Source organism: Parasteatoda tepidariorum, chromosome 2 (assembly GCF_982258835.1).
Source record: "Parasteatoda tepidariorum strain Cologne lab strain chromosome 2, Ptep-v5.0, whole genome shotgun sequence".
NCBI lineage: Eukaryota > Metazoa > Arthropoda > Arachnida > Araneae > Theridiidae > Parasteatoda > Parasteatoda tepidariorum.
In genome coordinates, this window is record NC_141756.1 from 112926808 (window position 1) to 112949402 (window position 22595).

Consider the following 22595-nt stretch of genomic DNA (forward strand, 5'->3'; position numbering starts at 1 on the left):
CAGAGGATCAAAATTGTGATGGCATGTCTTCGGATCATCCTCCGGGATGTTTTCCAGACCGTCGCCAATAGCCCATTGTGCAGCTCTAGTGCGGCGTAAATTATCAGCAACAACGTAAAATATACGTCACATTCCTTTGATAACTCAAGAGGTTTAAACAATTTTTCTGCCTGCCATATGTGAGGCTATATCTCGATCTTGAGTCTGAAACTATGAATTGCTTTTAAGTTTCAAATACGTACGTTGGCTTGTTTACTCATTAGAAAATACGGTTATTCGATATAAAAACATTATATGCTGATCGTTTTGTCGTAGTGGTCTTTCAGAGATTTCGGGGAACGAATCCGCTCATATCACTAAGCCGAATTTTTGTATCTTGGCTACCCTGCTAGATTGTCTAGCAAAAACTTCATCAAGTTGAATGGTACTAGAGGAGTGATTTGATTTGATTACTTTATTCACATGAATAAAATGAAAATTCAACCAAAAACTTCATTTTATTCGATTTGAGCCTTGTCAATCGAAGAGCAGATAGCACAAATTCGATATAGTTACAATCAGTGTTAGAACGGAATTTGAACCTGATTCCTCGGAGCTTAAAAATATTCGGCAGGAGGACCATGTATCTTGACAAAATGATTAGAGAAAAAGCATAGACTTAATGGGAAGGTAACCGAGTATCTAATGTCTAAAGAGAAGCTGAGAGTCTAATGTCTCGGACGGCAAAAGAGAAGGTTTCAAGTTCTTGTCTGAAGTTACTAAAGAACCTCAACACTGTAACGGAGTGGAACAAGCACCAACTGCATGAAGATAATAACTAAGATATAAGTCGGTGATACCACAGAAATCAAAATCATCACCTTCTTCGCACCATAAGCATTTAAAGAATGGTTAACAGAAGTGAACTAACAACAGCAATATATTTTATTTATCAGGCTGATCAAAGTGGTCACCCACCCGCTAACTGACCACAGCCAGTAATACTTGACTTCAGTATTCTACTGGGAACTGTCTCTTTAAGATCAGTCCAATGCGGGACTCAAGCTTGAGAAGATCATCACAATGATGTAGTCAGGATGGCGGTGGAATCCTTACCCGTTACTTCCAAACTAGAGAGCGTTTGGTGGAATGGTGAGACCACTTGTCCAGGGAGGCCCCTTTTATCGTTCTGTAAAAAAGTAATTACCCTAAAACCTGATATTTCCTCTGCACCTTTTGCTAGAATTTTTCTCAACCATGAAAAGTAACCTCAGCTCACTCAAGGCACAGAGGATATATTGCATATGAGTATTTTATTCATTGGTACTTGCATGCTTGTGTGCTCAATTACATGCAAGTGCTCAATTACGTTACATGCATTCAATTATACAAGTACGACTTTTAAGTCTTTATCAGGTAGAAAGACAGATAGAACAATTCAAATAAGAACAATGCAAAGATACATTCGGGGTTCGGCGGGTTTCGAACCCTCTACCTCCACGCTACAGAACGTTTGGCTCGTGGTTGTGGTTTTTTACATCATACTAGAGCTGCGCAATGGGCTATTAGCGACGATCTGGGAAACACCCCTGAGGATGATCCGAAGACATACCATCACAATTTTGATCCTCTGGCGAGGGGATGGCACCCCCGCTTCGGTAGACCAACGACCTGCTCGTGAAGTCGAGTACTTTACCGTAGAAGAATTTAACGAGGACCAATACCACACACCCTAAGTTCCTTCGTAGACTGATCCAAGTGGTTACCCACTGGCACACTAACCGCAGCCAGTGATGCTTGACTACGGTGTTCTACTGGGAACAGTGTCTTAACGATCAGTCCACTGCGGGACCTTTATCAAGCAGAAAGACAGATAGTACAATTCAAGTAAGGACATTACGAAGATACATCCAGGGAAGGGCGGGATTCGAACCCGTTACCTCCACGCTACAGAACGTTTGGCAGGAGATAACATTCGACACAGGGTGGCCCTCAAAACGCGAATAGCATAGATCCACTTCATCATCAACTCAACTCAACTTTGACAGACAATAATTGACAATCGTTATCGATATGAAGGGATATAAAATACGGGGCAAGAGTGGTACCCAACGATACCATGACATACGAGAAGCACGTGAACGAAGAAAATTTATCGTTTGTGTTGCACTCGATCTAGTCTCGGCATACGACAACGTATGGATTGATGGTCTCCTCACCAAACTCCTCTCGGTCGGCATATCTGGAAAAACAGCACTTTTCTTACAAAACTTTCTCTCCGATAGAACCTTCTACATCTCTTGGCGCAACACCCGGTCTAAAGATTTCCAGCAACCCCAGGGCCTTCCGCAGGGCAGTGTCCTCTCCCCCCTTCTTTTTATGTTTTACCTTAAAGACATTCACAAACACCTTCCCACTGGAGTTCAAATTCTTGTGTTCGCTGATGACATCTACATTTACTATACTGCAAAATCTTTTGACAGGGTTATTGCTAAACTTCAAGATGCCCTCATCACCATTCAAACTTGGTGCACAGAGTGGAAAATGGCTATTTCACCCTCAAAAAGTGCAACTATTAATTTCTCTAACAAACGTCTGTCACCTACGATTCAGTTAACAATTTTTAACGAACGAATTCCCCAAGTTAATTCCATCAAAATTCTCGGCATCCATTACACTGCAAACATTTCTTTCCTCGGTCATTTTCAATACCTAAAAAAGAAATGTTTAAAAAAAATTAATGCACTCCGCTGCATCTCTAGCACTCAGTGGGGGTCTCGAACCTACCACCTCATTCAGATTGTAAATGCCACAATCAGAAGTATCTTAGAGTATGGCAGCCCAATCCTCTTCTCTGCGCCAAAATCACATCTCCGAGTAATTGAAACAATCTACAACTCTAGCCTCCGCGCAGCAACGGGCCTCCCACGATGGACTCCAATTCATATCCTCCACAGAGAAGCCGGCACTACCTCAATCTCACACAGACTTGTTTTAGCAGCTAAAAAATTCTACCTCCGTCACTGTTCCCTTGGCTCTCACTCCCCAATAAATCGCCTTTTGCATAAATTCCATTTTACTAGACTTAAAAAGAAACCCCACCTTTTCCTCAAATTTCAGGACATCTTCAGCCAAAAAGGCATAAGTAAATTCAATGTCATCCCCTTCCACATTCCAGTTTTCCTCACAGATCTCCCGAACCTCTGTTTTTTTGTACACGATCTTCCTTTTCAAACTACGAAAAATCCCAACGAAATCCTCCCTCTCTATCAGGAAACCCTCCACACCCTTTGGAAAGACTTTGTCATCCTGGCTACCGATGCCTCAAAATCCAGTACGAACACAGGTATTACGGCTATTAACTCAAGGAACAACATGTCTTATATCTCTCAAATCCATCCTATTAACTCAGTTTTCACCGGAGAAGTTTTAGCGATTTGGTTAGCAGTCACAAAATTCACTACTGAGTATCTAGATTACGTTATTTTATCGGACAGTAAGTCCGCAATCACTGCCCTCATCTCAGCCACCCATAAATCCCCTCACAGCATCCTCCTCTTACAAAACAAGATAGTTTCAGCAAGTGCAAAAGTGAAATCAATCACGATCGCCTGGACACCAGCACACGTTGGCATCCCCCCCAATGAAACCGCTGATAAGCTGGCCAAACACGCCACCAATTCCCCTCGAGCCATCTCTTTTATCTCACCTGAAGACTTGTCATATTCAGCAGTTTTAGACTCAAACCGCGAACTCAGTAACCTCCGGACTAATTCAAAATACCACAAGCGTTTCCCCTTTGATCACCCTGTTAATAAAACTTCCCTCAATCAACTCCCAAACCGAAAATACGATATCTTAATCTCGCGTCTCCGAAGCAACACAATCCAACTTAACGAAATTTATGCAAAAATAGGGCTCGTAGACTCCCCTTTGTGCGACCATTGTCAACTTCCAGAATCTGCTATCCACCTCCTCTTTGAATGCAAAAAGTTCGAGCATCAGAGACAAACACTGCGCGCCTCAATCGGAGTTTTTCCACTCTCCCTTCACCGTCTTCTTAGTTATAACCAATACGATAATCTTCTCAAAAATTTAGTGGATTTTTTAATTTCAACTAAGCGTTTCTAGCCTCCAGTTTTCAAATCCATAATTAAATGCAGTTACTAATTTTTAAGTTTTAGTTTAAGCCTCTCTGAGCGCCTGGGAAAAAGAGTATGTTTTTCTTATTTTTTTGTTTTGATGAACGTGTTTCTCCAAAAGTATTGGAACCACCAAATGCTAGTTTTTAATTTTTTCTAATCTTCCTCTCCAAAAGTGTTTTGGAAAATATTTAATTTTGATCTCTACTGTAAACTTGTTTCGCTTCTTCAAGAACAGCGTGCACTCTCATCACCTCATCGTCATCATCTTCAGCATCAACAACTCAACTCACAAAAATACACCTTACAGCAAGGGGGATAAAAGCGAGTAGCAGAGATCCCCCCCACATCAAGAATCGATGAATCGGTTAGTGGCGCTTCGCGCCAAACACCGAGATAACCCCAATATCCAGCATCCAGCATCCCCCCCACATCATCATCAACAGTCAACAGTACCCAACGAGTTCTTCATATCTCTGCTTTGTCGTTACTTTATTTGTATGAGTTGGAAGGTAGTGTGTTTAGTCAAGTTTTACAAGTCAAGATCTGACGAGAACTTTAAAGTAAGTCTTTTTCTATTCTTCGCTACTTTTACGTACTTAAACTTTTTCGGGATAATTGATGATATGCTTGTAATTCTCCAAAATTCGGAATTTCTTTTAAGAATGAGTAATATACTTCTTTAACTTGCGCTCTTGTGAAAGTTAGTTTTTTTTTTATGAGATATTGGCTAGCTGAAAGTATTATTTTTAAAATTTCTTTAATATTATTGAGTAAAACTGTTGAATGTTTATGAAAAACAGTAAAACGAGAGTTTTATGAAACAATAGTTTTAAAATTTAAAATTTTTTTAATATATTTTTTAACAGGATGTAATATCTAATAGTCTACTTTTTAAAACTCTGTCCTTTTCTTCTCCGATATTGATTTGATTTATAAAGGTTTGTGAATGTTTCAAATTTAACAGAATTCCCAATCAATTCTAAAATCTTGTATATTAAAGATTAATATTTCAATAGAGATTAGTGTAAGACATTTTTATTTAAATATTTGGGTTGCACAAACTATCAATTTTGATTAAACAAAATCAGTGTCTTCTATATTTACTTTTGGTGATTTAGCTATAGTTTGTCTAAATGACGAACTTCCCTAGCCATTTGTCTGGACCCGTGGCGGTAACTATGGTAACGAGGTTAGTGGGTTAAGTAAAAACTACTTCTAAAATACAGAACGATATAGGTTTCAAAATATTTGAGATGAATGAAATTACGATTTAATTTTTAAAAGATACTTATGTTAGTTCTTACGTTAGGGGTAGCTCTTACCATAGACAAACTATAGGTTTACCAGTCCGATTCCTTAGACCAGGGAAGTTAAATTTCGTTAGGCCGTTAATTAGTTTGCATGTAGTTAAGCAAATGTTTCAACCTTTAGCCAGTGCGATTAAGGCAAATGAAATTTTTTTCTTCTCGAGTTTAAAGTAAATCAATATTCAACTATTGTGAAATAATTTCTCCCTTGAAATGTGATTATTTTGTCTGCAAATTTTGCTCATAATTCTTGGGGAGAATAATGGTGACTAACTGGCTTGCACGGAAATTTTAACCGTAATAACTTTCTTCAAAACCTGTGAAAATTTAAGGATGGAAAATTTCGTTTAATCGAAAATTTAGTTTCGAAACTTTAAGATTAAGAATTTCGTTTTATGGAGATTCTATTGTATTTTGATAAATCTACTATGGTATTGAAATCTGCAAATCGTTTGCTAATTTTATTTAGATATGTTAAATAATTTCGTAATGAAACACAATTAAATTGTTATATATAATTTACTGGTTTTGTATACTAAATATTTTGCATGAATTGTTGGCTTATTTTAATTTTATGTATAATCTATTTGATTTTAAACGATGTAAAGGAATGAACTAACTTCCTACAAGGTGGTTGGGAGGTTTGCTGCCTACTTTAAATTTCCTTCATAGGTCAACCATGACTAGCTGCGAACATAAATTTATAATTGTGTAGGGCTCCGTGGCTGAATCGACGCGACACGGCGATATTGTCGCAGAGCGTTAGAGTTCTTGCAGAAAGATTTTCTTTTGAAAAATAAATTTTACTTCATTTCTGCAGAAATTTTCACGTAATATTTAAACCATGAATTTAGATAATCACTTTTTGACTCGGTTAATTTACGCAGATTGCATCGTAAATCCATGTAATGTTTCGATTTTATTTTCGGCAGTTATTGAAGTTTATTTTTACGCGGGTTGTAGATATCTCGATACATTTCAAATGATAGGGAACATTCGAATCGCGCATTTGAGCATTTACTTGATAAGGTTATAATTTATCGAATTTTTAGCGATTATTGCTATTGATTTCTCTAGCTTTTAAATCGGATATTTTTTTTATACGATATAATTAACCACTACCTAATTTCTAAACTAAACACGCATTTGAGGAGTCTGATTCTCGTGATTTCGTTGTCTATCACTACTACGGATTTCACAATTTTTAATAATTTTCTTTATTGTGATAATTATTTACAATATGCGAAGAAGGAAGTAATTTCTGCTCCCCCAACAACATGCGAAAATATCACCCATAATAAATAAATATATATATTTTTACACGTTCAACTTAAAATATATATATATATATATATATATATATTGTAAACAAAGCGCTTTTGTTGTTTTAAATGAGTAACATATATGTTTAAAAGTATCTTGCAGTAAGATATTAGTGCTAGAGTTCTGTCGCAGACATCTCTAAAAGATTTTGCCACCGGGATGGGTTCTTCGGGGATTTTCTGTAACGAGTAATTTTCGTGATTCTAAAGTACAGATTTTAAAAATTCGAAAACAGTTGAAATGTCATTCAGACTAGAAAAGAAATTTACCAAAACTGTGAAATAAAAATTTTTAAGTCTTTAATAACTCCAATTCTTCTGAGAATTGGAGATTTTAATTTAACCGCATGAATATTTAGCACCGAACTCTAGTATTGTCGCATTAGTCTGCATGGTGCGTAGCGTTTTTAAAAAGGGCTTAAAGGTGCTTATTTTCGTTATTTAAAAGCCCTTAAACGTGCTTTTTTTCATTGTGTGTTTTTAAAAAGTGCTTAATTTTCAAACAAGAGATTTTTTTTTTCGTTGCCATGCCGATTTTCGCCACGTATTATGCAAAAGCATGCTTTTCACATTGTTCTAATCAACTTTTTCACTATTCATTTCGGCGTACCGTCGGTCCATAGCGTATAAAAGCGCCAACCATTTTATATGTTTGATGAAATACTTGCGAGTTCGTATGTGCGTCTACTGAGCTGACTTCGATGAGATTATTGCACTCTCATGTGCAGCTCTGCTGCATTTTGCAAGATATTCTCAATTTTAGACTTCATTTTTCACCCTCTGATATCGAACCGAAAAATCTCTATCATTTTAGAACTGCTAATATAATCAAGAAAAGAGTTCTTTGTCAAACTAATTGGTTTATTACGATCATCTAAAGTCTTTGAAAATTATTTTGCATTTTGTTAATGTATATAGTGCTTAAAAATTTTTTTGAGTGCTTAAAAAGTACTTAAAAGGTGCTTATTTTTTGTTGAAAGATTTGACTACGCACCCTGGTTTAATATTATAGATTTATTAGTCATAAGTATAAAACATTCATCAGTCAACTTAAATTATATTACACAAAAGTATAAAAACATATGCCATTGTATCTGCAGCAAATTTTATATTTTTAATGACATTTCCTATTTTCTTGCAGGATCCAAGAATCTACCTTAAAATAGATGTTTGGTACTCCACTATCTGAAGTTTATGCTATATTAAGAAATCTATTCCTTGCAGGAGAATGTCGGCTATCATTAGAAGATTTAGATGGGTAAGGAAGTTAAGATTTATTTTGATCGTATCAAGAAATTGTTTAATAAATTTTATTTAACATTAGAAAGACAAACTTAGTAAATACCTAAATTGCCCTAAAGCTGTCAAAATGACTACATTGTGAAAGAATAACTAGTGTATAAAGAAATTTGTTTAAAATTTTCAATATTTTTATATTTGCAGTTATATAGCAAGTTAATTAGTAAATATTAACAACAAAAAAAATTACGTCTTTTACAAAAAGTCACAAAATTCCAAGAAATTGTGTCATTATATACATTGTTTTTCTAATTGAAATTAAAAAGCAGTCAAAATGACTTCCTTGGACAATCTAGTGTTAATGTATCTATTCTAGTTTAGCATTTTATCATCTATTGAATTATAAAACACTTTAGACATTGAACTATTCCATAAATAAAAGTAAATATTTAAGGTATTAGACTAAGAAAAAAATAGGTTATTTCGACGAAAATTTAGATTTTTATTAACCTTGTTTGAACGTTAATTCATTGGATTTTCAAAACCCTTTAAATTTTTGATCTCCGATTTTTAGAAATGATAGTAATTTTCCATGGTGATAAATGAAAATGAAAGTACGGTCCTAGGCAATATCATTAGATGCACTATAAGATTCTACGTAAAATCATAATTATCTGGTGATACTATACAATTTTATTGTTTTTAAGCGACTGAAACCGGTTTGCACTTGTTTACGTTCGTGTATTAATTGGTTAACATTTGTAATGCAATACGTTAAAAACAAATACAAACTGGAAGTATATATGAAATCTCTTGAATTAAAACCCATTACACGTGTTTAAATATAAAAGTATTGCCTATAAACTCGTGCAAAACATGCAATTATTAAAACACTACAGTGGGTCTAATTATAATGTATTAATATAATACGTGATATAATAAATATTCTATATGTCTTTTAATTTAATAAATTGTTGTTCTTATAGCGTCTAATTTACACAACACATGACACACATGACAAAAGTTCAGTTTAGACTGCCTTGAAATTTTGCATATAGATTTTGTATAATGGTGCAAGTGTGAATTTGCTGTTTTATCAATCTTAAAGCATATTAAGTCTTTAAAAATTGAATATTACTATTTAATTTTTAATTCTTTTTGAAATTATAAAATAGTTAAAAGCTCGGGTAATAACATTAATCTAGATGTTTTTGCAATTTATGAAATAAAATTTACTATATAGCTGTTAGCGTGGTATGAAAAAATGAGTAGTTTTAAACTCATTTGATTTAACAAATATTTTATACATTTTTAAACAGGGTATCTGCTACATTTCAGATTTTTAAATTAATGACTAAAGTATTAAAATAACTTCAATTGAAATGATAGGTATATAATCAAAACTGTTATACTCTGCATCTTCATTAGATTTCAAACTTAAAAAAAGAGTAAAAGTTCAATTATGAGTGACAAATTTTGTTCAATACCGAAATTCATGACTTTCCATGATTTCTCATGACTTCCAGGCAAGCAGATACCTTGTTTAAACTTTACATTAAATTTAATTTTTAAAGCCCTGCTTACAAAATTTAGCCTTAAAAATCTTGTGGATTTCCACGATCAGTCTGACGGCAAGGAGCTTCTAACTCTTGATCCGATAGAGGATATTTTACGTCAGTAGCGCGGTCGGTGCTAGCCAAGAGCAGAATTTGTATCTACCAGTTTATGCTTAGGTAGCATCATTGGGAGGCGAACGCTCGGGGGGCCCCCACTGCTTTTAATTGGTTTTGAAGTGTACAAAATTTTTGTCTCACTGAAAAACTGAACTTGTTTGGACAAAACTTTATAACATTAGTATTGCGTCCTATGTAACTTTAGTCATATCTAAAACTTATGTTTAATTTAGTTTCTTGGTTGGAGATGTTTAACTTCTGCTGATAAAATCTCCTACTGATCAGGAGGCTAATAAATTTAGTCATTTGGCACAAAGCTCTAAAATAAGAACTTTCACGAATATCAGACTGTAATGTTCCCTCACGGTCAAAAGGTAAATCTCTTAATTCCGTGGTTATTTAGAGTTTTGGATAATTGAAATTTCGACAACGCCATTAAGTTTTCGTTTGAACTTCGCCTGCATTAATATAGATTTCTGTGTTACTCCAGCCTTTTGAGAAATGCGCACACAGCTCGGAGATCCTACCTGCAGGAATTAAATGTTCGGATTAATATGATCACCTTCATAAGATTTATGAATTTTGTAAAATGCAGACTCTGGATATGCATTTAAAGGGCCTACCTACAAAGGAGTTGACTGAGATATTTGCATAACTAATATTTATAAAAATTTTACTCTACTTTAATATCAAACACTGCCTCTGACTAGAGTGAAATTATGTTAATTTGACCATCAGAATAAAGATATTTTGTATTCTTTTTAACTCTAGGCTTTGCATTGCTGATCTAATTGCCTTGAGGATCGTAGTCTTCAAAAATCTCCATTACTGAACTAGTTACCATGAGGCGTGTTGTCTGCCAAGATCTCCATCACTGACCTAGTTACCATGAGGCGTGTTGTCTGCCGAGATCTCCATCACTGACCTAGTTACCATGAGGCGTGTTGTCTGCCGAGATCTCCATCACTGACCTAGTTACCATGAGGCGTGTTGTCTGCCGAGATCTCCATCACTGACCTAGTTACCATGATGATCGTAGTCTGCCCAGATCTCCATCACTGACCTAGTTACCATGATGATCGTAGTCTGCCAAGATCTCCATCACTGACCTAGTTACCATGATGATCGTAGTCTGCCAAGATCTCCATCACTGACCTAGTTACCATGATGATCGTAGTCTGCCGAGATCTCCATCACTGACCTAGTTACCATGAGGCGTGTTGTCTGCCGAGATCTCCATCACTGACCTAGTTACCATGAGGCGTGTTGTCTGCCGAGATCTCCATCACTGACCTAGTTATCATGAGGCGTGTTGTCTGCCGAGATCTCCATCACTGACCGAGTTATCATGAGGCGTGTTGTCTGCCCAGATCTCCATCACTGACCTAGTTACCATGAGGCGTGTTGTCTGCCGAGATCTCCATCACTGACCTAGTTACCATGAGGCGTGTTGTCTGCCGAGATCTCCATCACTGACCTAGTTATCATGAGGCGTGTTGTCTGCCCAGATCTCCATCACTGACCTAGTTACCATGAGGCGTGTTGTCTGCCCAGATCTCCATCACTGACCTAGTTACCATGAGGCGTGTTGTCTGCCCAGATCTCCATCACTGACCTAGTTACCATGATGATCGTAGTCTGCCCAGATCTCCATCACTGACCTAGTTACCATGATGATCGTAGTCTGCCAAGATCTCCATCACTGACCTAGTTACCATGATGATCGTAGTCTGCCAAGATCTCCATCACTGACCTAGTTACCATGATGATCGTAGTCTGCCGAGATCTCCATCACTGACCTGGTTACCATGAGGCCTGTTGTCTGCCAAGATCTCCATTACTGACCTAGTTACCATGATGATCGTAGTCTGCTAAGATGACCTACTTCAGCTGCCTGGTTGACATAACAGAACAAAGGTTTATTTTTACATTCTCCTTGAATAGTATGATAATTCCATTTTCGGCATTTTGGTTATTTAAATATTTTCTCTGATAAGAATTAAGCTATATAAATATTTTTAATTAAATCTAAATCCATATTTATAATATAAATGCAATTTAAGTGTACATCATTAAAAGTTTATTTAAAATATTTTTATTAATCGTAAAGAATATTTAAGTCATATTTAAAAATTATTTATCATATTTAAAAATTTTTACTCATAAATTTTTTGAGCGATATTTATCCATTAAATATCTTAAATTAAATTTAAAGTCTAAGTCTCTGAAATTTGGCAGCACCTTCTCTAACCTATCAGCTATGTATTATATATACGTACTGTTAATAGTCTTAGCATTTTTAATACAAGCTTATTGTTAGCTATTCCTCGCTATCAGCTATGGCATAATATTTAAGAAAATTAAACCTTGGCGCAAAAGAACTAATTCCGATTTATTTGTTTTTTCCTTCAAACTATTGTCCAGTACACTAACTAAAATCTAAAATTTGTATTATTCAAAAGAATTGTTTTAGTGTGCCAGTTTAAATTCAAATCATTAACTTCAGAGAATTATTAAAAATTAAAATACTTTCGTTCGATTCTCAGACTAAACATATTTAGATGAATAATACTTTATATCTGATTTTATTTTGGTATTACAAATTTTTAAATATTCCTTTTCCACCAAATACGTCATACGTTACTTTCATTTTTTAGAATCTGTTTAAGTAAATGTGGGTTAATTTCAAAATCTACCGATTAAACTACACTTAATCTGAAGTTTAAGCAAAACTTGTTTGTAAAAAATTTGAGGAATTTATATCGAATAGACAAAATCTGATCTCAAATTTGTAAGCTATTAAAATTAACTCTTAAACTTGTTTTAATTTTTAAAACAAATTACAGCTCGCAGGTAAAAACCGGTATTTATTAAATACACGATATAAAATGTCAAAACTCTTTGCGGTAACGAGATATTTGGATGACGGAAAACCAGCATACAATATTGCAAATTCAGTGTTACCTTAATAAATCACACGGTATAAAATTGATAGTTATGAATTAATCTCCCCTCATCAGTAAAATACATATTAAATACCAGTTGACGTATTTTAGGTAACCCGTACTGTTCGAAATACAAATCTTATCTTACTATTCCTGATCTATCGGTTTGTGTACTTATCACTTAAGTTGTTTAAAACCCTTCATGCTAGTGACTCGCTGTAGCGTCATAGCATCGCATTTTTCAAATTTTACTTTTGTCCTAATCTTAGTTAGCTTTGATGGAAAACAATGTTGCATAGTTAGCACTTTACACATTAGGTTTTTATTTACGTAACTGTATTAAGGTAAATTTCACTAAACAAATCTAAATTTACAATTTGTCGATCATTTATGTAGTATCTATCGCAATAACAATTCTACGTATTTAGTCTAAATTTTAAAAGAATTAATGCGCATTATATAAAAAGATTGAGAACGAAACTATTAAAAGAAAATTAATGAAAAATCAAGACTATCTAGTAATTAAGTTAGCGCAGCGGAACGCGGTAGAGGTTTGCTCAAGAAATGTTCTAATTTTGTCACTCAAAATAAAGCTGGTAGCTTTTAACACGCTTTGGCGTAACAGAAACTTTTATTTGTAGTTAGTACTAATTATACACATTATCGTATGCTCTGAAAATGTTAGATTAGTTAGAAGTTTGGTAAATAAAATATTTCTAATTGTCAGTTGATTTCTTAAGATAAACGAAAATTATCTTTCTTATGAAATATATTTGATACATTAATAAATGGGCTTCTACAAAACTAGTCGCATTTTTTAATCTTATTTCTCTGCCGAGTCTATTTGCATAACGAAAATCTTTAAATGGATATGCCTCAATTTGCTTAATCTCACCTCTTAAATATTCAAAGCAGTTTTGATATATATATTCAGTGCTTAAAAGTATACGTTCAACTAAAAATTTCAACACCGAATAATATTTATGGATGATTCGGCTCGTTTAGTTCTGTGAAATTGGCTGTAAGCATAGCACGTGATAAAAGGATAATTTATAAATTTTAAAAGAATCTGTGACACACTATTTAGCCATAGTTTCAAAAAGTAAGTTTGGAAAATTTTTGAATTTTCCCTTTTTTAAATGTAATATTCCTGGATGAGCAAATTTAAAGCAATTCATGTTAAAAGAATTTCGTTATGCATTCATATTATTCATTCATCATGCTATTTCTGGCTAACTACTAACATCGAGACTAACTATAACATATATTTTAACCATAAGCTAACATCAATTCATTGACTCGGCGGCTAAATAAGTTTAAACAATGGGGCATAGTTACGCGGTATAAGCTATTTTATTTAGAGTATACTTAAAATTTATATTTTAAAATTATATTAGATTTTTATAAATTATGAAATAGTAAAATTTTTTAATTAAGGTTATGCAGTTTCGATCATTTTCAGTTATTTTTCCAAGTTTAGTGAAAATAACGTGGAAAAAACGTTTAGAAATATTTTGGAAATACTGAAATTCAGCTTTGTTCGAATTTTGAAATTTCTAATTCGGATAAAATAAAAATTTTGTAACAGGTGCACTAAAGATACGCACACATTTTTAAAAACATGCATATATTTTAATAACTATAAAAGATAAAAATTAATTTCTGACTTTGTATAAACTAAAACAAATTCTAAACACATTAGGCTGTCCAGCTAACTATTGTGACTGAAATCCCGCTGTAATACGGGTAGACTTCAAAAACGTTCTTTCTTGTATATTAAACTAGTTTCATTGTAAATTGTTTTCGACTAAGTATGCATCGATTGAGTTAACAACGTTTCACATATAGAGCCGTACATCCACAGCATTAATCTCTTTTCGACCCAGGTTTCAAACACCCTGGAAAGTACTTGGCGAGCTTTAAAACTTGTATAGCTATTAAAAAGAATAACGCATAACAGCTACTAGGCATTACGATATGAGCAACTTTATCTAACTATGCTAGATCCTTAACTTGACATAAAGCTAGTCTAAAACTAGAAAAGTGGGTACTAGAAAAATTATTTTTCAAAGCATAAATGGTAGAGCTTTAGTTGAAAAGGGTTCGTACACATATTAATCATTACAGAATATTCCATAATCGGATAAATAATTGCTTTAATAATTTGATAGTTTCGAAAATAGGTGCATGAATTCAATCGCCCTTCAAGGTCTAAATCAAATTATAGAATTTACTTCAAAACTAAGATTAAATTTAAGTTTGATGACAAAATTGAAACGTGAATTTAATATTACATCTAAAGTCTCTAAATGTAATCGAAAATTTAAAACTATTTGAATTGTGAATGTTGCAACTTAGTATTTATTACAACCAAATTTATTCGTCCTATTGAAATTTAATACAATTTTAAAATATTTTAAGGAAAATTAAATCTTAACTTGCATATGTATCTAATAAAACAAAACAGGTATTTAGTATTTGTAATGGTTCACGTGTTATAAAAAAGTAATTCAACGTATTCACGTATAAATTAAATATTACCAATTTAAGATTTTCAAATCTGATTTTGGTGCTACGTAAAGTAAATATATAGATTTCCACTCAAATGAGTGTTTAAAGCGTTCTCGAACGCATATTTTTAAACTAAACTATTTCTTTTAAATATACCGATCTTGTGTAAAAGTGCTACAAATATAGGTTATTGGTCAGAGAAAGCAAAATTTCTGATAGAAAATTGAATCTACTATTTGAACAGAAGCCGAAACAATCCAGAAGGTAAAGTATAAACATACTATCTTAATGTGTTCAGTTTGAAATCTAACAGTAAAATTTTTTTCCCGATTCTCATAGTATGTTGCGATTGCGTTTAATACTTAAGAATTAATGACATAGATAATAATAAGCTTGGTCAATGAATAAAACTTGTATGCTGAAATATTATATGAAAAGTAGATTTGCAAATTCCGAGAAGTGTTATTTTTTTAATCTTTAAGTTCATTGATTTGGGTTCTATCCTAAGCGGATCATTGTTAAAACGGGCGAGAAATCTTCTATGCAAATACAAGTTCAATAAAATGTTATAGATAACTCGAAATCGGGGTCATATAATACTGATTTTGGAATCTCGAACAGTTCTGAGCTGGATTAAGTTAAATTGTCTATGAAGTAAATTGTGAGATACTACATCGAAATTGCAACTGTATCATTTTATAGTTGTCGAGAACCAAATTTAAACCTGATAGCACGTATATATTAAGATTTCGATTGAAAGATGAAAAACAGTCAGTACTAGAGCGTTTATAGTCGATGATATAGCAGATCTACACAATTTGGGGATATCTATCTACAGCATAAGTGTGCAAGTGTGAATCGGAAGTTTCGGAATGTTCTAGACTAGAACCCTCTGAATTAGATAGGCCGACTTATTTATTTTTGGAGCAAAGAGCTAACATAAGCACGTAACATAACTAATACTAACATAACGTTAACTTGCTAACTTGTTTGCTCCAATATTACTTGATAGGTCGGCTCTGATAGTATAGGAGCCTTATTCTAGACTAGTGAGAAATATGACGTGGAAGTGGTAGACGGCCGCTCTGCTTCCTCGTCATGTTTCACACCCGTCCAGCCGTTTCAGAACTTCTCGATTCACACATATGCGCTTCTGTAGTGGATTAGTTTCTTTGTGCTGTGTAGAAATCTTTTAATGGCAGAGTCTTGGTTTAAGAACTTGAAACTAGTTATTCTTTTTTGATATGTACTCGTGCAGCTTTGACTCTTAACAGAATAACTAGGATACAACAATGAATTTTCGAACGAAAGAGTTTCCCGATCTCTTCAGACGCTATACTGATCGTGTTTGCAAAAATCATATTTTTTGCTCAAAACACTAAGTAGCAATAAATCTTCAGGATTTTAATATACCCAAACCTAAAGGTGAAAAAATCCGTTCTTAGAAAAAGATGTAGCTAATTTTTGTAAAAAAAAAAGTAAATTTTTTAACTGCCCTTTTCTGACAGTTATAAATTAACAGTTTAAATTCTTTACAGCCTTATAACTTGAATTGACAGTAAAAGGTAGTGCCAATTTTATGTAAGACTGCAGGCTAAAATTTAATCTAGAGAGAAACTCAATGTGCAAATCTGCCTTTCATATAAATTAGTTTAAAAAATTACATCTTCAAAATATAACTTAAATTTTTCGGAAATTAAGTTTCAGGTGCAAGAGACTTTTTCAATTGTAAAATAAAATCTTAAAAAAAAAATTATTTTTAAAGTTTTTTTAGACACTATTTAAAGTGACAAAATTGGGAATTAAATTTTAATGCATTCAGGTTCATTATTTTTGTTCTGATATATATTTTTACAAGGAGAATTTTCAATAGATTATAAATTTTCATGACTCTCGCATTGTGTAATTAAATATCAAAGTTGCCGTTTGATAGTTTATTGTACATTTTAAGAAATCCATGTTAATATTTCTTTGTGTAAACAAAGTGCAAGTTTAATGTGAAATGTTGCTAGGAAAACTCCATTGTAAATGTTAGAGCTCCATGTAAAATAAGGAAGATATTGTATAAAACTAACTTGCAAATGAGTGACATGTAATGCCTAGTTGCAGTTTGAAATATGTGTAAATATAAAATATTTTAATAAAAATATTTGATCGACAAATTGGTTAGTTTTACTTTTCTCATGTATAAGAATTTCATTTTATTCCAGGCTTAAATTACTACTTTACAGATTAATGATATTCAAATTTGTCTTGAGATTTTATTTGAAATTTGCATTAGGGAAATATTACGCTGTTAGTTGAACTCTTCTCTAATTACTTTACGGATAGTTATCAAAGCAAATGTAGATTTCATCAGAACCGAATTTAGTTCTATGTTGAGACACTAGAGAAGTACTTAGAAACATTTTATGCCTGTCAACATGCACACTTTTTAAAGAACTTTTCTTAGTGAAAAATCTAATTCAAACAAGTAGATATAGACAATAAAATTCTCCCAACTGACAAGAATAAGTGCTTTTATCTGATACTCATTAGTTTTTCTTCATTACTCTCGAGAATTGAGATCCAGATTATGCTTTTTGACGCACCATTTTTATTAAGCAGAAAGGGGCTGATCCCCCCTTTCGCTGTCGCTCAAGAACCTCTATTTCATCTCAATAGTTGCTGTTTCTTTAGTTAAACGGCTTTTTAGAAAACGGCTTTTCTTTAGTTAAAATTATTCACTTACATATACGTACTAAAAGTAATTGTGTTTGCTTACACTTGTGCCTCCACTTCCCCACGTTCAAATATTATCTATTGGTATTATAAATATTTTGATTTAGAGTTGAACAAAAGTAATTTTTCTAAGTAATCTTTTTTTATAACGTTTATATTAATCAAGCAAATTTGAGTTCATGACCGTAATTTCATATTTTCGCCTATCAATCAGGCAGATATGTTAAATACCATTTTTGCTTGCATCACATTATGCATGAAGCTGATCATTAAATTTTATAACAATATATTAATGTTTGCACAAAATAATTATAAAGCACTTAATAAGATTAGACACTGTTTTAAGTAACTTTATTTTAAAATGTAGCCCAGAATTACATTATAATAAAATAAAAAGCAATTCTCTTAGTTTTAAATTCTTGAATTAAAAGTGTAATAATAGCAGTAGAGAAAAATACCTTTAAATTTGGAATACAGACATATTTATACAAAAACAATACGTTTGACTTTTTACGCTGATAACAATATGATATGAGTGACGATATGACGATATGAATAACGATATGAGTGAGGAAAAGTGAATCCTACCACGTGATTTTTCCATTCAATTTAAGTGCGCCGACAACAGGGAAAAGCTGTCAGAAAATTTTGTTTTTATGTTATATCTATTTCATACCTTTTAATTGTATTGTAAGTTCAAAACTAATGAAAATATATTAATCATTTTAATTTTTTATTATAAAATACAGAATGACAGCATTTTTTTGCTCCTATGAAGGTAAAATTTTTAAACCGCATCTGACTTCCATTATTTACAAATTTGTTTTCATTTGCAGTTAATTAGAACTAAGAAACATCACTGAAATTTATGTAATTAACAATCAAATTTTTGAAATATGACTGAAAATTTCTTATTTGGATTTTATATTCTAGTATAAAGTATCGATAATCTAACAAATTTTTTTCTGTTTTTAAAATTAAAAATATCAACATTTTTACTTGTAATTAGAGAGTTTGAAAAAATATAAAAGGGAAACCGGTGTCCCATCTGCGTCAAAGGTTAAAGAATTTTTCTCCTTTTGTATTAGTAGTTTAACAAACTAAATTCCGTTACTTTTTTGAATTCTTTTTATTTATTGAAATTATTTTTGTATTTAAAGGTTAGACTAATAAAGTTTCTTAAATTTTAAAGCATTTTTAGGACTTTCAAAAACTTAAACCTTTTAGTAAAATTTTGTGACTAGCTTGAATAGAACAAAATTTAGTGAATGAAATAAACTGTTCAAATGGTTTACTTATCTTCAGAATTCTTTTTTAAATACTGAGGGCAGAGACCTTTTCAAAACCATTATTAAATCTCCTTCTTAATTTTTCATTATTACCCGAACTTAATAATCTAGTTATATAAATTCTCATAAGCAATCTACTGATTAAAGTGTACACATTTCCGATAAATGAAGTGTTCTTAATTCTCTGACGAAGAATTTTTATTAAACATGTCGTACTTTTTCATTATATTGTATAAAAGTCGAAACAATTGAAAATATTATCGTTCGAATTTTGATCATTTATGATTATTAAATAGTATTATGATTATTAAATAGAATACCGCATCAGTTTTTGTTTCTGCTGTGAATGTAATTAATTTATCTATCTCGGTTCACTTCTAAATTTACACTTATTTGAAGTTAATTAGATCTAAGAAATAGCTATTCATCATTGAATTTTCCTTAATTAACAAAATCAATAATTAAATTTTTGACTATAAATAATAAAAAATTAAAACTACCTTTTGGATTATATATTTCAGTTCAGATTATTTTACAGAATTTTTAGTAAATATTAGATTTTATGATTAAATATACCAAAATATATTTTTACTTGCAATAAAAGTGTCAAAAATATATAAAAGGGGAAATTGTCTCATCTGCGTCAAAGGTTAAGGAATTTTTCTCATTTTGTATTAGTAGGTTAACAAACTAAATTCCGTTATTTTATGTCATTCTTTTTATTCAGTGAAAGCTCTTTTACACCTAGTTTCCAAATTTAAAAAGTTTTTGTATTTAAAAATTAGACTATTAAAGTTACTTAAAATTTGAGTTAAATTTTGTGACTAGGTTCAATAGAACAAAATTTAAAGAATTAAATTGACTGTTCAAATGGTTCCCTTAGTTTGCTTCAGAATTTTCCAAATGCTGAGGTGGAGGGTAGAAATCTTTTTAAGACCATTATTAAATATCAATCTTAATTTTCCGATATTACAGGTAATTTATAAAATCACATTTTTGAATTATGACTGAATATTTTGGATTTTATATTTCAGTATAAAGTACCGATTTTTTAGAAACTATTGAATTGTTTTTAGAATTCAAAACATATTTTTACTTGTGCCGACCAGGTGGCAGAGTGGTTAGCGTGTCTGACTGCAGAGCCATTGGCCGCGGGTTCGAATCCTGCTCAGGGCATGCATATTTCTTTTCCTCTCTGTGTTCTATATCCTTTCCTCTTTGTTTAAATGTGACCCTCCCTATAAACGAGTTTGTGGTTGTGTGACGTGGGCGACGCTGCTCCACCACCGTGGCCTCGCTACATGTGCCCACTGGGTAACGAGAAGAGAGTAGCAGTTCTGGCATTTCTGTGGCCAATGGGACAAACCCCAAGTGCCCGACATTAAAAAAAAATATTTTTACTTGTAATTAGAGAGCTTAAATGAAAAAAGAGGAATAAGGTGGAATTTCACAACTACTTTAAAAGACCTTGATTTTGCTGATGACATCGTACTTATTTCATCCAAACGCACAGACCTTCAGCTTAAAACAGACAAATTCAACAAATATTCAAATAGTGTAGGTTTATTCATGAACAAGAAGAAAACTAAAGTAATGAGAATAAATAAATAAAAAAATGACAAAATTAGAATCGAAAATCACGAAATAGATGACATAGTCATTTAGGTTCTATTGTAGATAAAAAAAAAAAGGTGGAAGTAGTGAAGATATTAGACAGAGAATAATCAAAGCAAGAACATGTTTTAAGGGATTACATAAATTTTGGTGAGAGTCAAATATTGAAATAAAGACAAAAATAGTTGTTTAAAAAGCTATTGTTAGAGCAGTACTATTATATGGCGCAGAAACCTGGAAACAGACTAAGATCGAAATACAGAAATTAGAAACCTTTCAAAACAAATGTTTAAGATTTATTTTTAAAATTTTCTGGCCTTACAAAGTATCAAGTCAAAATCTATTAAAGAAATCTAAAATAAAAACAATAGAAGATGAAATTAAAAAACGAAGATGGAGCTGGCTCGGACATATCCTTAGAATGCCCAAAGAAATAATTACATCTGTTGCGCTTACATGGGCCCCTGATGGTAAAAGAACAAGAGGAAAACCCAGACTTACCATCCAGCGCATGTTTTTGGGCGAATTAAAAGAAGGTAGAATATCTGGGTGGGAGGAAGCAAGATCTATTGCTAGAGACAGGAGGCGTTGGAGGGATATGCTAGGGGCCTTAAGGGCCAAAAGGCACGTAGAGGATAAGTAAGTAGAGAGCTTAAAAATATGTATAAGTAATACCTGTATCCGATCTGCGTCGGTTAAAGAATTTTTCTCATTGCGTACTAGTATGTTAACCAACTAAATTCCGTTATTTTATGTAATTCTTTCTATTCATTGAAAACTCTTTATGCACCTGGTTATCAAATTTAAAACGTTTTTGTATTTAAAAATTAGACTAATACAGTTTCTGAAATATTAGAGCATTTTTAAAACTTGAAAAAATATTTAGTAACATTTTGAGACTAGGTTCAATAGAACAAAATTTACTGAATAAAATCAACTATTCAAATGATTCACTTAGGTTCTTCAGAATTCTAATTTTCCAAATGCTGAAGGGGTGGAAAAAAACCTTGTCAAGTTAGTTCCATTATTACACGAACGTAATATTCTAGCTGTATAAGTTCTCCATTATGCTAAGCAATCTCGACCAATATAATTTTCTACTGACAAAAGTGTACACACCAACAGTGAAGTTTTTTGAACTGTTTTATATCCTCAAAATAAAACAACAAATAGTTTCCATTGTGCTTAAGATTTTATAGCTTTCAAAGCTTTTGATTATTCCACAAACGCAGATCCTTGTAAAACTACTAATTACTTAATTGAAATTCTTATTTCCCTAATTAAAACTATAAAAAAAATCAGAAAACTGTAACGGAAAATCTTATCAATTTATATGACGATCTTATGACTGAATACTCCAGGGACCAGAGCTTTAAATGACGAAAGAAATGCGGTTTTTACTTAGAAATATGCAACGATGAAACTCTTAAAAAATGTGAGTTTAATTCATATTGTTAGGACTTAGTACGTTTTATCGGGTCTGAAATCGCAAGATGAAAAGACTTAATGTCGATTTTTTTTAGAAGTGAACTATTCTGACTCTTTAAATGTAAGCAGTGAATAAAAGAAGAATGTGTGAAAGTTTCCAAATTTCTAATCAGCAATTTTTTATCACCTAAAATGTACCGAGTTGGTAATTAAGATCTCAACGTTCCTTTTTTGAAATGTTTAAAATGGGGATATTTTCTCTACCGGTTTCATCTGATGCCAATTTTCATGAAAAACTTGGTTCAAGCACTCTTCATTAGTCCGGGATAGCGTGGTCGGTAGGGCAGCTGGGCCCATGTTCGTGGGTTCGAACTCCGCCGGTCCAAGACTCTTCGTGTAGTAAATGGTGATTGATTTACGTT

General features: G+C 32.6%; 1 protein-coding gene and 1 long non-coding RNA gene across 2 annotated transcripts; both read left to right on the forward strand.

Annotated features, from left to right (window-relative positions):
• Nucleotides 1-2052: 2052 nt before the first annotated feature.
• On the forward strand, nucleotides 2053-4110 carry LOC147816059 (uncharacterized). Its single transcript, XM_087156701.1, has one exon. It carries the CDS (start codon nucleotides 2053-2055, stop codon nucleotides 4108-4110), a length of 2058 nt encoding a protein of 685 aa, XP_087012827.1.
• Nucleotides 4111-4567: 457 nt separating this feature from the next.
• Nucleotides 4568-11683, forward strand: LOC147816060 (uncharacterized). Its single transcript, XR_015431013.1, has 3 exons — nucleotides 4568-4684; nucleotides 7895-8011; nucleotides 10437-11683. It is a non-coding gene; the product is annotated as an uncharacterized LOC147816060 (long non-coding RNA).
• The last annotated feature ends 10912 nt before the right edge of the window (nucleotides 11684-22595 follow it).

Excerpts from the sequence above, each read along its gene's own strand:
- LOC147816059 (XM_087156701.1), top strand. The coding sequence starts at position 2,053 with ATGAAGGGATATAAAATACGGGGCAAGAGTGGTACCCAACGATACCAT.